At 47.7% G+C, this 15474-nt stretch overlaps 2 protein-coding genes across 20 annotated transcripts in view; one reads left to right on the top strand and one right to left on the bottom strand.

Moving 5' to 3' along the window:
* Positions 1 to 2300, bottom strand: part of LOC128066970 (protein FAM169B-like) — an 88456-nt gene extending 86156 nt beyond the window's left edge. Inside the window, exon 1 of the mRNA XM_052660100.1 lies at positions 1664 to 2300. Coding sequence (XP_052516060.1) covers positions 1664 to 2300 — 637 coding nt within the window. The remainder of the gene's footprint in view (positions 1 to 1663) is intronic.
* Positions 2301 to 10542: 8242 nt separating this feature from the next.
* Positions 10543 to 15474, top strand: part of PGPEP1L (pyroglutamyl-peptidase I like) — an 83588-nt gene continuing 78656 nt past the window's right edge. For 11 of the 19 annotated variants that reach the window (XM_052659627.1, XM_052659628.1, XM_052659629.1 and 8 more), the window contains exon 1: positions 10543 to 10867. In XM_052659627.1, coding sequence (XP_052515587.1) covers positions 10834 to 10867 — 34 coding nt within the window. In that variant the 5' untranslated portion in view covers positions 10543 to 10833. Of the gene's footprint in view, positions 10868 to 13878; positions 14086 to 15474 lie in introns of all 19 variants that reach the window. The other 8 variants (XM_052659623.1, XM_052659630.1, XM_052659614.1 and 5 more) reach the window with 2 other exon arrangements.

Below are 15474 nucleotides of genomic sequence, written 5' to 3'. Positions count from 1 at the left end.
ATGTCTTGAATTATTGAGGGTAACCCCCACCCCAGACACACCTTTACTGAGGAACCTCATCTAGATACAGACGCAACTCCCGTGGGAACGTCACATGCCCTTTCCCTAGCTCTTCGTGCTAGAACTGAGTGGGGACCGGCATACAGCCTTATCTGAAAGCAACAATTGTCAGTCTCCTGCCTCCTTGCTGAAAGAAAAGGATTCATTCCCACGTAGGCATGGCGGACTGAAGCCCTTTTTGGAAACGGGCTATCAGAGCTCGGGCATGGATTCAGCTATGTAGAACTCCCATCCATTAGAATCTAGCACATGTGGGAATGAAAAATGTGCAACTGCTGTCTGTCATCTGGGCCATCAGCAACCATGAAAGCCGCAGCAAATGCTGACATAAATACAGGAAAATCCTGAAGCCGTTTAGGCCAACTGCGCTTTTCCAGAAGATGAAATGACCATTACTTTTCCCATTAAAACGGAGTAAAGCTGGGTAGAATAAGCAGGTCTAAGGCTCTCGCTGGAAGGAACTCTCTGCCTCACGGCACCACTCTGAGAGGGAGGGGAGGGGAGACAATCAAACTGAGCTTTTTGTGCAGATCTGCTAAGTGTTAAAAATACAGGAGTTATTTCTGTACAGTAAGTCCCCAACTGGGCAAAGTCGCCTCCATTTTGCAGGTGAGAAAGGTGATATCAAAGGAACAAGACACATTCTCTTCTTGCCCCAGTTCTCAAATAGACAGGCAAGAGCACTCACTATCAACCAACCTTCCAGGAAGCACTACAGAAAAAAATCACTTCTCCTTCTCCCTCTAAACCTAGAGACAAAACCCTTCTCAATCTCTAGACCAAGACAAACTTTTCACGGGGAATGTCACTGATTCATACAAGCGGCGGTGGCCACCGACCGTCCTTAACTCCCTCACTTGAAATCAGGGGAAAAACCACTCAGTCACAGCTTTGGAATGCAAGTTATAAAAACAAGTAATTCACTGCCGCTGGCTTCTAATAAAAGGCAAGGAGCCTCTATAAGACTGAGTTTTCTTTTACAGAGACGTGTGGTGGATCAGAGAAAGTGATCAGTCTGTGTTCTGACTGCAGGTGGGCGCGGGGCTGGTGGGAGGGCTGGGCAGGATGCTGGAGGAGGCCTTGAGCACTAGCCACGGGGCCCTTCCTGCCGTGGGTCCCCGAGGAGACAGGAAGGGTGCAGAAGAGCATCCACTGCCCCTGTCTATGCCTGCGCCCATCCACACTCTCCTTTCTTTGCAAGGCCGCAGGAAACGCTTCCAGGTATTTGTCCTGCTGCTGCTGCTGCTGCTGCTAAGTCGCTTCAGTCGTGTCCGACTCTGTGCGACCCCATAGACGGCAGCCCACCAGGCTCCCCCGGCCCTGAGATTCAACAGGCAAGAACACTGGAGTGGGGTGCCATTTCCTTCTCCAATGCATGAAAGAGAAAAGTGAAAGTGAAGTCGTTCAGTCGTGCCCGACTCTTGGCGACCTCATGGACTGCAGCCACCAGGCTCCTCCGTCCATGAGGCAAGAGTACTGGAGTGGGTTGCCATTGCCTTCTCCGGGGTATTTGTCCTAGGTGCTCTCAAATTTAGAAGTCACAGGGTTTCGCCGGGTTCTCCGGAGAGGGGGCGGGCTCCCGGGCTCGCCCGCCACCCCCGGCCTCCGGCTGGCCGGCTGGGCCGGGGCCGAAACTGACAGTCCCCGAGCGGGGGCCACAGGGGCGCCGGCCGCCACCCGAGACGCTTTATGGAGCCCTCCCACCGTGACCTTCCTAGGCCGCCGAGGTTAAGGGAAGGCAGAGAGCTCATCAGACGCGCGGGTCCCCGGCGGCCGGGGATCCTAGGGACGGTCGGGAGGGCGGTGACCGAGACCCCTTGGGGGGTGCGCCTCCGGTCGGTGGGCGCTAGAGCCCCGCGCGCCGAGCCCCCGACCTCCGGGACCGCCCGCTGTCTCGCTCCGCGGCGGCCACAGGTGCGCGGCTCGGCGCCGACTCCGGGGAAAGTTCTCCCGGCCGCGCGCAGCGCGCGGTCTACGGTCTCTCTCTGCAGCGCGGGGGCCCGGAGCGCCCGGACCAGCCCAGCCATTGACACCCGATACGCGGGGTGGAGCCCACGAAGGAGGCCGGCGAAGGAGGCGGGCGGGCTGGCGGCCGGGCTGCCCCCGCGCCGCTTACCTGCGGCTCCGCGGGCGGCCTCCGCGTCCATGCTCCCGCGCGCGCCCTGCGCGCCGCCCCGGCCCGGTCCCCAGGGGTGCCCCGCGGAGGCCCCGACCGCGCCCTGAATTGCCCAGGTCCCCATGGCCCCCGCCCCCTGCCCCCGGGCTATCGACCTGCAACCTGTCTCTGGGGACCCCGGCTCCCTACAGAGTTTGCACAGCGAGTTTGCACCACTCATCACCACCTCCGAGGAGCAGTGAGTAGTTAGTATCCCTCTGGGGCTTCCCTGGTGGCTCAGATGGTAAAGAATCCGCCTGCATTCCGGGAGACCTGGGTTCGATCCCTGCGTTGGGAAGATCCTCTGGAGAAGGGAAAGGCTACCCACTCCAGTATCCTTATCTGAAGAATTCCAAGGACAGAGGAGCCTGGCAGGCCCCAGTCCACGGGGTCACGAAGACTGGGGCAGGACTGAGCGACTTTCACCGTCACACACTAACTATTCCTGCTGGAAAAGAAGCTGTCGGCAGCCTCACGTCCTCACCAGGGCCCCTGGGTCCGGCACCCCACTCTCAGGGCCCCTTCCCCCTTACTTCTACTATTTCTATTTCTGTGGACAAGAATCCCTGGTTTTATACCTTTTTGAAAAGGTATACAGTTGAAAGGACAAAGACAACGAATGATGCTCAAAGCCAGGGCATCAGGTGATTTTTCCTGCCCATTTTTCTGTTTCTTTCCTAACAACTGTAAAGTGCTTTTTCTGATAACTAATACTTTTATTTATTAAATATTCAAGCTTGTACTCACTTAAGAGAGCAAAATTCATTGAGAAGCAATTGCTTCTCTACTATTTCTTCTTGGCCTGTTTCAGGGTGTTTTTTGTCAGGGTGATTTTAAAACCCCAATGCCCTTGGAACCCAAAGGCCTGTGGCCAGTCAGCTGGCACTTCCCCTCTTCGGCTGGCAGCTCTGGAGTTTGCCCTTGGCCTGGCTCCCTCCAGCTCCATCCTCAGCCTTTCTGGTCCTCTGCCCCCAGGATGGGTCTCGAGTTCATTTCCCTGCTTTCTCCCTGCACCCCAGCAAACACTGGCTCAGGGAGCCTCTTAGCTACTCCCCACGGTACAACCCTACCTTTGGAGCAACCCACCTGAGGAAGACCAAGGGATCCCCAAGCAGAAGATGAGAAATGGCCCCAGTTTCACCTCTGTTGCATATCACTGCAGTATCTGATGTGTCCAGAGCTGGAGGCTTCCCTTAGAGCCACCCTGACTTGTCTCTTGCAACTGTGAGATTTCATTTTCTACCATGATGAAAACACAGAGCTTCTTGAGTGTTAGCATTTCAGACGCATCTCCTCCAAATAACTCCTTGTTTTCATTCAATGCACGTTTGTTAGGTTCCTACCATGGGCGTTATGAGGCTTCCCAGGTGGCGCTAGTGATAAAGAACCCACCTGCCATCACGGGAGATGTAAAAGACACGGGGTTGATCCTGGGATTGGGAAGATTCCCTGGAGAAGGAATAGGCTACCCACTCCAGTATTCTTGGGCTTCCCTGGTGGCTCAGATGGTAAAGAATTTGCCTGCAATGTGGGAGACCTGGGTTTGATCTCTGGGTTGGGAAGATCACCTGGAAGAGGGCATGGCAACCCACTCCAGTATTCTTGTCTGGAGAATCCCCATGGACAGAGGAGTCTGGTGGCTACAGTCCACAGGGTCACAAAGAGGCGGACACAACTGAAAAAACTTAGGGCCTATACTGTTCTAGATTCTAGTGAGTCAGCCATGAAAAAAATGGACAAAACCTTGCCCTCACGGAGGCTAGTTTATGGGCAAGAGTGGACAGGAAGATAAAGAGAACAGAATAGTATATTAAATAAGAGCTAAGGGGAAAAAAAATAGAGAAAGGGGATGGGAGGAGGGAAAAACCATGAAGAAAATGGGCAATGTGGGAAGGGAAAATGGCCAAGGCTACAGCAAGTACAAAGTCCCTGAGGTGGGAAGAAATCTCTTTTTCAGCCCCTGTGCCTGGTGGAGCCCCTGATAAATCAAGGATGCTACTTAAGCTGTTGACACATAGGGCTCAAGATTTATTAATCCCTGCTGCAAAACATACAGTGCTTGTTTGTTTGAACAAAACATGTTCAAAGGCCTTGATGCCTTTTTTTTAAGTTTTCGTGTGGTTTTTTTAAATTACTTACACGGTTACTTACTGAATTCCTGTTACTTTTTTAAAAAGAAAGAGCTGTAAACTGAAAATTCCCTGCTTCTCAGCTGCTTATTCAGCTTCCATCCCAAAGTTAGAGCTTAGTCAACTGCTTCTTTTCCTTTATAGTTTCTGTGTTCTGCCTTGCTTAGGTAGGCTGAGACCACCCCCAAATTAGAAGTAAACCCTTCTACATTTGCTTTCAGTGTTTGTGCTATTTGGGGTCTTTAGATTTGAATTTTAAATCCAATGAGAATTTATTTATGTATGTAGCATAAGGAATACATCTCACTATAGCCAATTGTTCCAACGACATCAAATGGTCCATTCTTTCCTCCACTAATTTTAATTACTCCCTTAACCATTTACTAAATCCCTATATACATTATGACTCTTGCTTTATTACCCTTTTTACTATTTCTACAATAGCACACTGTTTGAATTACCACAGCTTTATCTTATATTTAAATATGCGAGAGGACAAACTTTCCCTGATCAAATATTAGAAGCAACTAATTCAGGAGATTGAGGTTTGACGGAGATTGTGCCTAGTTTTGAACACTGACTTGCAGAATATTAACAGCTTCAAAGTTTTGAGTCTTTTCATCAAAGAACATAGCACACCTTGGCTTAGTCAGGTCTTTTACTCTTACTTTTTTTTGGTACCAAGTTCTACAGTTCTTATAAATGGATCTCATATATTTCTTGATAGGTTTATTCCTATATATTTCTGATATTTGTTGGCTATTTTTAATGGCTCTTTCTTTTCTTCAATTACATTTACTAATTGGTATTGCTCGTATATAAGAAAATTGCTAGCTTGGGTAAATGCCAGGCTCATATCCAGCCAGTTCTATGAAACCCAGTAGTTTTTAAAATCAGTTATCACAGAATTCCTAGATAGACAGTCAGATAGCCTGTAAATCAGCTGTTGATTTCTGCTGCTGCTAAGTCACTTCAGTCGTGTCCGACTTTGTGCGACCCCATAGATGGCAGCCCACCAGGCACCCATCCTCAAACCTACTTAGCCACATGGCACTCACTTTTGACACCAAAATTGCCCTTGACTCTAACAAAGAAAAATGAAAACTATTGTTTATATATGTAAACTGGAAAATAGAGGCCTGAAGCATGCTTTCAGTACGGTCTTCCCTTCATTCCAGGAGGTTGTTAAGCACGCTGCTTCGTCCTTCAAATGGCCTCAGCCATCTACACAGGAATTTCCTCAGTGTTAAGCACACAACTGTTCTAGCCATTCCCAAGGTATTTGTGAAATTTGAAAGAAAAATCCAGTATTTAAACAATAGGGCTAGCGAGGTATTGGATTTTAATAAGAAACCAACTGCTGTAGCCGCGGTTGTTACTTTTCAGCCAAGAGAATGTAGTCCTTTAAAAAAAAGAAAAAGAAAAAGAAATCAAGACTTAGCAAAAATCAAAGGAAAAATACTAGACCCCCGAAGAAAACTATTCACAGACCTTTCTCCTATAAAATATAAGAAAACTGTTTGAGGATGGTTTAGAAATCAACAACTTACTTACAGACTACCTGACTATCTGCCTAGGAATTCTGTGATAATTGATTTTAGAAACTATTGGATCTCATAAAACTGGCTGGATTCGAGACTGGCATTTACCCAAGCTAACAGTTTTTCTCATATGTGAGCAATAACCAATTAGTAAATGTAATTGAAGAAAAGAAAGAGATTTTCAGTAAAATAGATTTACAGTCTATCACAGCAGACTGTCAGAAATTTTAAAGCACTAGTTTTTAAGCTATTAATTCAAATTTCATAGGTGAAGTTACAAAAACTATTATCTTTCAAACCAGTTTCCCATGGAACGCTACGATAATCCCAGCACTGTTATATGGTCTCTAACATACCAGTTTCCTAATTGTTTCAAAACAGTTTTAAATGGTTGTTTCAGAATGTTATAAAAGTCTCAAATTTTTTATATTTAAGTAAGTAAATGTCATAAGCATTTGAGAGTGAGGCTTTAGTAGGAAGGTTAAAAACATAAACACATGGCATCTGAACTCTCCCCCGAAATGAAGCACAGTGTCAGGATTCTTTCTTACCTGGGTGGTGGAGCCAAATTTTGCCCGGCACAACCAGCAGTTACACACAGATGAGTGAGAAAAAATATCAGTTCAGAACTGCTTCAGAGAGCTGATTCCACAGCAGTTAAAAATCATAAATGGTACCATTTTTGAAAACAAAGCTGTCTACCATATTCATTCAGAATGCTCCTCTAATTTAACACCTGGTGAACCTAACGAAAAAAGAGAAAGCAATGGGCTTTTGATGGAACATTCTGAATTACTTAATCCCTGTTTTGATTTTAATTAAAACCTGCTCACTTAACTGAAAATGTGTTCATGCATACCACAAGGTCACTTTACCCCCAGCTGTGGCATGCTCTGTATAGGAGAAAACCCGTATTCTAGGGGAGCGTTGGGCAAACTACAACATACAGCCCCTACCCGGCCCACTGCCTATTTTTGTGCAGCTTGTGGGCTAGAATAATTTTTACATCTGTAAATAGTTGAAAAAAAGTAAAAGGAGAATAGCAGTTTGTGACACACAGACATTAAAATTTCAGCGTCCATAGATAATCATTGGTATACTACCACACCCACCATTTGCATATTATCTGTGGCTGCTGGAAATACCATGTGGTCCACAAGCTTAAAATATTTACCATCTAGCTCTATAGAAACTGTGTGTCCACCCCTGCTGGATTATTAAGATGAAAAAGCAAAGTGATAGGGAAGGTTGAGTCCCAAAGGCTACCTAAAAAGAGTGACATTTTTCAAACTGCTTTGACAAGAGGCAGTTTGGCTATCAGTTCTGGTAAAGCGTCTGCCTGCAATGCAGGAAACCCTGGTTCGATCCCTGGGTTGGGAAGATCTCCTGGAGAAGGAAACGGCAACCCACTCCAATACTCTTGCCTGGAGAATCCCACGGACGGAGGAACCTGGTAGGCTACAGTCCATGGGGTCACAAAGAGTTGGACATGACTGAGCGACTTCACTTTCACTTTTCACTTTCTTTCTAATGTATTTGGTAGAGTAAGTAGCTGATTTGGAAGCAGTGACGTTTGACAGAGGAGAGTTATTATTATTTATTATTAAATTATCATCATTATCATCTTAACCACCAGTGCTTCTTGCTGATTTATTTTCTCCGCCTCCTAAGAGGAATTTGACCAGTTTGATTGTATCTCATTTATGTCAAGTGTACAAAATGTGTTGCAAGAGTTGTCTGTGTCAGAGACAATAAACAAACCTTTTAAATCCTTCTTGCTTAAGCAGGAAGTCACAACTTGCCAATAAGAAAATTAAACAAACCTCAGAGCATTGTACGTTTGGTTCAAAATGAGAAATATTTTAGGTCTTGGGATAGTGTCATCTTGGCAAACCTGTGTGTCCTCCCTGGTGAGGACACCTGCATATTGCTGCTTGCTTTCCGGTTCACTGAGAGAGGGTCACACCTTATTCTGTTAATCCCAGAGTCAAATATGATTACAAGGATTTTCCTCTCGGGAATCTAACTTGTAAGGAAGATCACTGTGCTTTTTGTTAAACAAGACAGCTCTCTTTAGTTGCCTTATTCATTCTCAGGCTTACTATGCTTCATCAGTCGAAAGATTGTGTTTGACATTGGTGACTGTTGGGGACCATTTGTTTTACGGTGAAAAAAGTGCAGATGTCAGACCTTAAATCCATACTTCTCTGAATTGTTCTCATTTTTAAGAGTGAGAATGTGTGTGTGTTTTTCTCCCGAAGGGGGATGAATACAATCAGACATGTCATTGTGGCTAAGTCAAAATGTATTTCTCTCATTTTCTTGTTTATTGATTATAAAATTAGAGAAAATGTTAGGATATAAGAAAATGAGTGAATTATGGGAAAGTGAAAATTCCAGGACACATTTCAGTTGCAGTTAAAATAGGAATGGCTCATGTCAAATCCTGGAAAATAAAAATTGCAGCCTCATTATCAGAAAAGTAGAGAAAAGTAGCATTGTTAAAAATGGGCAGTCTTAACAGCGGAGGAGTCTATTTCAAGGCATGATGAGTTGGCATTAGTAAACACAAGTTAGATACCCAGACCTCGTTAGTTGTGTTGATATCAGAGTTTGACCTTAGCAGTAATGAACTTTACAAATGTGGGCATTTCTAGTGATTTAATCTCTTCGTTTATAAATGATGGACAAACGCTTCTGATAGAAGGACTAGTTGAATGACATGAACCAGGGGATCCGTTTATCAGAGGTGGGGGTGGGAGGCGGGGAGGTAGAGAAAACATCAACAGTGAGAATGTGAGAAATTGGTTATTACTTTAAACTTGGATTTTTGTATTGTCTGTGTTAATCTCAGAATAAGATGACATGCAAAGCCCTCTGTATTTCCTGCAAAACAAGGTCGCCCCAGCTTCCCAGAGCAGGCAGGGAAAGGCCACTGGGGGCAAATGCCACTTCCCACCTGTTGTCTGCTGTAAATAAGCCTGCAGCCCACACCAGGGGCCAATTAAAAGGAGCGTCCCATCGGTTCAGTGACCCGGGAAGGCAGCAGGTGGAGTCTAGTTTGTTGGAGTGATCCCAATTAAGTAGGGGTGGAGGTGTACTTTTTTTTTTTTTAATCAGGGGGCCAATTAAGATGAAACCTCAAAGTCACACCCTCTGTTAGGGAGTATTCTGAACTTGGGGAAGCAGTGTGATGCTGGGGGACATGGTGTCTTACTGGTTTCCCCTGGATGGAGCCTACGATGGCCTCACTCAGATGTAGAAAAATAATTATGGTTTCTTTGTTCTTTTTGGGGGGGGGGGGCTATACTACACAGCATGTAAAATCTTATTCCCCAACCAGGATTGAACCTGTGCCCCCTACATTGGAAGGGCAGAGTCTTAACCATTGGGCCTCCAGGGAAGTCCTAGAAGTATGGGTTTTGTACCTCTTGTTAGAAAGCTTTTGTTAAAAAAAAATAAGTATTTTTAATTTTAAAAAAGTTTTTTTTTAAAGTAGTTTATTCTGAAAGGTCAAGAAGTTTCATGTTTCATGACATGGCTTCTTCAATAGAGGAACTAGCCCCAGGTGTTAGCTCTTTTGGTTGAATGAATGAATGAAGTCGCTCAGTCGTGTCCGACTGTTTGCAACCCCAAGGATTGTAGCCTACCAGGCTCCTCTGTCCATGGGATTCTGCAGGCAAGAGTACTGGAGTGGGTTGCCTTTTCCTTCTCCAGGGGAATCTTCCCGACCCAGAGATCGAACCCGGGTCTCCCGCATTCCAAGCAGACGCTTTAACCCCTGAGGTTGCTGCTGCTGCTGTTAAGTCGCTTCAGTCGTGTCCGACTCTGCGACCCCATAGATGGCAGCCCACCAGGCTCCGCCGTCCCTGGGATTCTCCAGGCAAGAACACTGGAGTGGGTTGCCATTTCCTTCTCCATGCATGAAAGTGAAAAGTGAAAGTGAAGTCACTGAGTCGTGTCCAACTCTCAGCGACCCCATGGACTGCAGCCTACCAGGCTCCTCCGTCCATGGGATTCTCCAGGCAAGAGTACTGGAGTGGGGTGCCATTGCCTTCTCCAACCGCTGAGGTTACTCGGACCCAATTTAGGAGGAGTGGGGACTGTCTCTAGAACCAGGAGGCAAGCCCACACATTTCGCCGGGCATGTAGCTAGTCCGGTGCGCTACTGGGCGCTGATCGCAGACGGAATTGGGGGTGGTGAGACCCCAGCCAGGGAAGCTGGCGCAGACTTTCTGGCTATGTGAGCCTCTGCCCCCAGGGCTGTGGGAGGGCTGGCGACAGTGCCCGGCGCTCTCTACCCAGGAAACAGTGCTGTAACGGAACCCTTTTCGCAGAAAGGAGAAAAGGGTGGGGAGAGATTAACTGGCCTAAGGACCCACAGCTTATAGATGGCAGGTGCTTTCAACCATCACTTTTAACCATAAGCTTCATCTGTGGTTTTGGCTTGTTTCTTTTTCTTTTTTTTTTCTCACATATTCTGGAGAATCCGTTTCAAGAGTTACCACATTTAATCAAGCCACGGTCTAAACAAACACCTTGTAAGTGTCCCCGACACCATGACGTGCTGGGGCTAACAGGTGGCAGCAGCTTTTAGCTCCCGCCCAATCCCAGTCCCAGGCAAACTGGGACAGCTGGTCGCCAGACTCGCATCTGAACACAGCAACCAATAAAGTGGCCCAGAGCCAGGCGGCTGGAAAGACCCTGGTGCCGGCCGCTCTGACTCTCCGCCTTCCTGTGGCTGCAGGCCCCGCGCCCGGAGCCGGCTGCGTCTGCTTTCAAGAGGCATTGTTCACACCCTCCTCCCACCCCTAGAGCCTTCAGCCTTTCAGGGCCCCCAGATGCTGCAGGGCGGTCGGTCCCCATCCATTCAAGCCAGAGGCCAACGCCAGTGGGGGCCGGCCTGCGACCTGCGCAGGCGCACAAGCGCGCTCCCCTCTCCGGTCCCATGGATTCCCGGTCCAGCTGCGTGGTGGCGACCGGTAAGGCGACTTTCCTGCTTTTCCACTTGCTGCTGCCTTTAGCCTGACCGTGGAATGCGCACTTGCCTGATCCTAATCATAAATAGTTCCCTCGTGGGGAGCGCGGGGGAAGAGTGGCAACTGGTGGTGCCAATAATTCCGGATAACTTCCTGCTATGCCCTGTTAAAAACAACCACCAGGGGACGGAGAGGCTTTTCTGCCTCTGTCGTGTCAGTCACTTCAAATAACCCTTGAGTGGCATACACAGTGGTGCCCACATGTGGCTTAGACCTTTGTCCTTCAGCCCACGGGGGTGGGGAAGCGGAGGCTGGGGCCCCTGTGCCATCTACTAGGGTGCAGCTGCTAATAAGCAAAAGGAAGGGGAGCAGGGAACCCAGAAAGAAGGGGGCCGTGACCACCCCAAGAGGGGCACATAGCTCCCCCGCAAACTGGAGACTTCAGCCACTCGGGGAACTCTCAGCACCCACTGAGAGCCACCAGTTAGACTTTGAACCCCAGAAGGAATGGTAGCCACCCACTCCTACCTTTTACCAGCGCATTCGAAATCCACCCCAGACACCCCCAGGCATTGTCACAGCTGCTGCCTGGAGGGCTTGTTTTCTTCACACAGCTCTTTATTTTTAGTCAGGCACATTTGGCATATTTGAAGTTTTCTGACTTGTGTGGATGAAGGAGACAAGAGACGAGGGTGCCTGTGTGTGGAGGAAACTGAGCATTACCTATCTTAATATTTTCAGACTATAATCAAACTCCTGTTAACCTTAGGAGGAAAAGAAAGTTCTTTCGAAAACCTTTTATCTCCCTTGTTCTCATTTGTGTTATTTTGGGTATTAGAGATTGGTTCAAATTACCCTTGAATTCCTAAGGACATTATAACCTGGTAAATGTGATACTTGTCACAAATGAAATCTGAAAGCTGGAACACCAGGGCAGGCCTTAGAGTCACATCAATGACCCCTGCCTCTGTCCTGTCCGCCTGAGATTTGCTGGCCAACTCTAGATTGTTTAATGGTACCTGATCATAGGTGGTGATTTGGGAATGCCCTCTGGCTTCCAGAACATGGCCTTCCTTTATTAAACATGCTCTGAGCTGCCAGGGGCGGTCTTTTCATTTAATTGGATTTGCTTCACATGTAAATCTCGCCAAGACATTGGCACGTAGACAGATGGTGAGGGAACAAGAGCTCTGACAAACTGCCTCAAGCCCAAGGCCTTCGGACCGGCACCACACAGGGCCAGTGGGAGACAGAAAGCCTGCCTCCCTCCAAAGGGTCGCTCTTGATTCCACGAGATTTCTCTTGCCACTTTTCACAAGTTCCACCCAAGGGCTTGCCAAGTGTAAAGTGTAAGGCTTGACCATGCAAAGCAAAAGCTTCAGACCTTCATTTGCTGAGTTGTTTTGCTTAATTGAAAACAGATAAGAGATGATCTGAATACACTGATCTGATGTGATTCTAAAGCAGCATGTGATGTGGCAGGGACTAAAAATGTCCCTGCATTTTTAGTATTCCTACAGTCATCCCAGAAGGTACTTGGTTTCCCAGTGGTTTTTCCTTAATCTCAATGTTTTCCTGGTTTTTTTTGCTTGGCAACTTCAGTCTAATTTATACTATAGGATTCAGTCAAAGTCAGAAAACACCGCTAGATTTCCTGGGACATCCTGTCCCTAACTTTCCTCTTCCCTGAGAAAGTTTTACCCTTTGTGAGTGAAGTTGTGAGTGCGCTATACCCAGAGGTCCCCCAGCTTCAGTCTTCTCCAGTACTGGCTCCTGCAGGGGTGGGGATAGAGGCGGGGTTCCAGAGGTTGGTAGTTAATCATAGCTCCTCCCCATCACGGAATCATGATTTGAGAAATGCATCCCAGGAATCAGATTGCTAGAACTCAAAGCCTCACCTGGTAAAGCTGAGCTAGAGAATGTTACTTCCACCTGCAGCCCACCGCCCCCCACCCTGCAGTGAGTCCCTCCCCAGTCATAGACCCATCTGGCAGCTGCTGACTTTCCCTACAGGGCCAGGCAGGAACCACTGAGCTCTGAACATGGGCCGTACTGCAGGAGAGATGAGGGGAGAGGCCCCAGGGGCCTGGCCCTCCTCCTGGCACCATCGTAGGGGGCGTGTGATGGTTAATTTCCTGGGTCAACCTGACTGGGCCACGGAGTGCCCGGACCCCTGGTTAAACATTCTTTCTGGATGTGTCTGTGAGGGTATTTCTGGAGGAGCTTAGCGTTTAAATCAGTGGGCTCAGGAAAGCAGTGCCCTCCGCAGTGTGGGTGGGCATGATCTAATCTATTAAGGGCCTGCATAGAATAAAAAGCCCAGGAATGTTGAATCCCTTCCGTCTGAAGGCATGGACTGATGCATCAGTCTTCTCCTGCCCTCGAGCGGGTGCTCCTGGTTCTCAGGCCTTCTACATCAGACTGAAATTTGCTCCACCGACTTTCCTGGGTCTGCAGCTTGCAGATGACAGACAGATCTGGGGAATTCTCAGTCTTCATAATCATGTGAGCCAATACCTTATGATAAATCCCCCCATACATATATATATACACACACACACATACATGAATACCTGTACTTGCCTCTCAATTTCTGGAGAGAGAAATGGGGCCTGAAGTACAGGTGAAATCTCAACATGGAAAAGAAAGGACAGGACCCCTGACCGACAGGCTCAGTGCCCAAGTAGGGGTTGGGGCTGAGAAATGGTGGCATCAAATGATCAGAGGGAATAGGGCAGACCAAGGATCTAGTTGGAGCCCATCGCATGCTACTGGGGGAGACGGTGAAAAAGGATTTAGCATTTGCTGAGCACCTACTAGATTCTGGAACTAATACGTGCCATGCTCAGCATCGTTTAGTCGGTCCCAGGAGGTACGTACCTGAGCCACCATGAAGGTGAGCACTTGGCACGGCTTCCTGTGCTCCAGGCAGTATTGCAGATGCTCCTCTTTATTGATTCATTCAATCTGCAAACCACTCTATTAGATTAGTATGATCAATGCCCATTTTACAGGTGAGAAAGCCAAGGCACCGAAGCTGAGTAACTTCCTCACCACACTGCCAAGTGGTGGGGCTGAGGTGAGATGCAACGGCAGAAGCCTGGACCCAAACACTGAGGTCTCCAGCAACTCCTGGCTGTCGTCGGGCCGTGGCCTGAGCTTTGATGGGGCCACTGGACGGTGTGGATGCCATAAAAAGGAGCCGCCATCATAGTGAGAGGGTGAGGGAGTCTCTCTCCCCAGGCCAGCAGACAGCCTTTCCTAAGCCAGTCCCAGAGGGGGCTTGCTGTCCTCTCCAAAGCAAAATTCTACCTAATTTCCTTTTATTAGAGATCATAATAAATTGCAGTTAAATGACGTAATCATACACGGTGTAGATAAGTGTTCCCAGTCCAAGGAACAAGCCCTTCTGCCCGCAAGCCTCATCCAGCTCTCGCTCCTTCCCCATGTAAAGGCCTCCCCAGCCTCTTCCGTGGGGCTTCCTCGCCCAGGCTCACTCCCGGCAACTCCTCTGCCTCTACCCCGGTTAAGTCCTTGCTCACCCCCACTTCCTCCTGGAGACTTCCCCAACCACCCCTACTCCGGCTGCTCTCTCCCCCTGTGAAGTATTCTGATCCCAGTTGTTCAAAGCCTTGCTAGTCCAAGTGTGGCGAGGGCCAGTAGCCTTAGTAGCACTGGGGAGCTTGTTAGGAACTCAGAATCTCCAGCATCACCCCAGACCTGCCCAATCGGATTCTATATTTTAATAAGATATACATGCACATTAGCATTTGAGAAACTCTGGACCAAATCATACTTCTTTTTAAATTTTGAAATAATTATAGATTCATAGGAATTTGCAAAGAAATGTGTAGAATGGTCCCCTAGAGCCAGACCCCCAATGTTAACATCTTCAGTATCAAAGCTAAGATACTGACCTTGGTATAACTCTGTGTGCATGTGTGTGTGCACACATGTGCACAGCTCTGTGCAGTTTTATCCCATGCTTAGCTTCGTGTAACCACAGCATCAAGATAAATAACAGAGCCAAAATCACAAGGTTTCCTTGAATTATACCTTTAGAACCACACTCACCGTTTCCCGTCTCTAACTCCTGGTAACCACTATTCTGTTCTTCATCTGCTGCTGCTGCTAAGTCACTTCAGTCGTGTCCGACTCTGTGCGACCCCATAGACGGCAGCCCACCAGGCTCCCCCGTCCCTGGGATTCTCCAGGCAAGAACACTGGAGTGGGCTGCCATTTCCTTCTCCAATGTATGAAAGTGAAAAGTGAAAGTGAAGTCGCTCAGTCGTGTCCGACTCTTGGCGATCCCATGGACTGCAGCCCACCAGGCTCCTCCGTCCATGGGATTTTCCGGGCAAGAGTACCGGAGTGGGGTGCCATTGCCTTCTCCATCTCTATAATTAATTTTATAGATGTAAATAATGATTTACAAATATATAGGTAGAATCATACAATACGTATCATTTTGAGATTGACTTTTTTTTTCATTTAGCATAATTCCCTTGAGGTTCATCCAAGTTGTGTATACCAATAATTCCTTCATTTTTAAAGCAGTTTTGGTAGCTTTATTGAGATGTAATTCACACGCTATACAATTTACTCATTTA

This window comes from Budorcas taxicolor, chromosome 21 (assembly GCF_023091745.1).
Source record: "Budorcas taxicolor isolate Tak-1 chromosome 21, Takin1.1, whole genome shotgun sequence".
Lineage (NCBI taxonomy): Eukaryota > Metazoa > Chordata > Mammalia > Artiodactyla > Bovidae > Budorcas > Budorcas taxicolor.
This window is presented reverse-complemented; position numbering and strand designations above follow the sequence as displayed.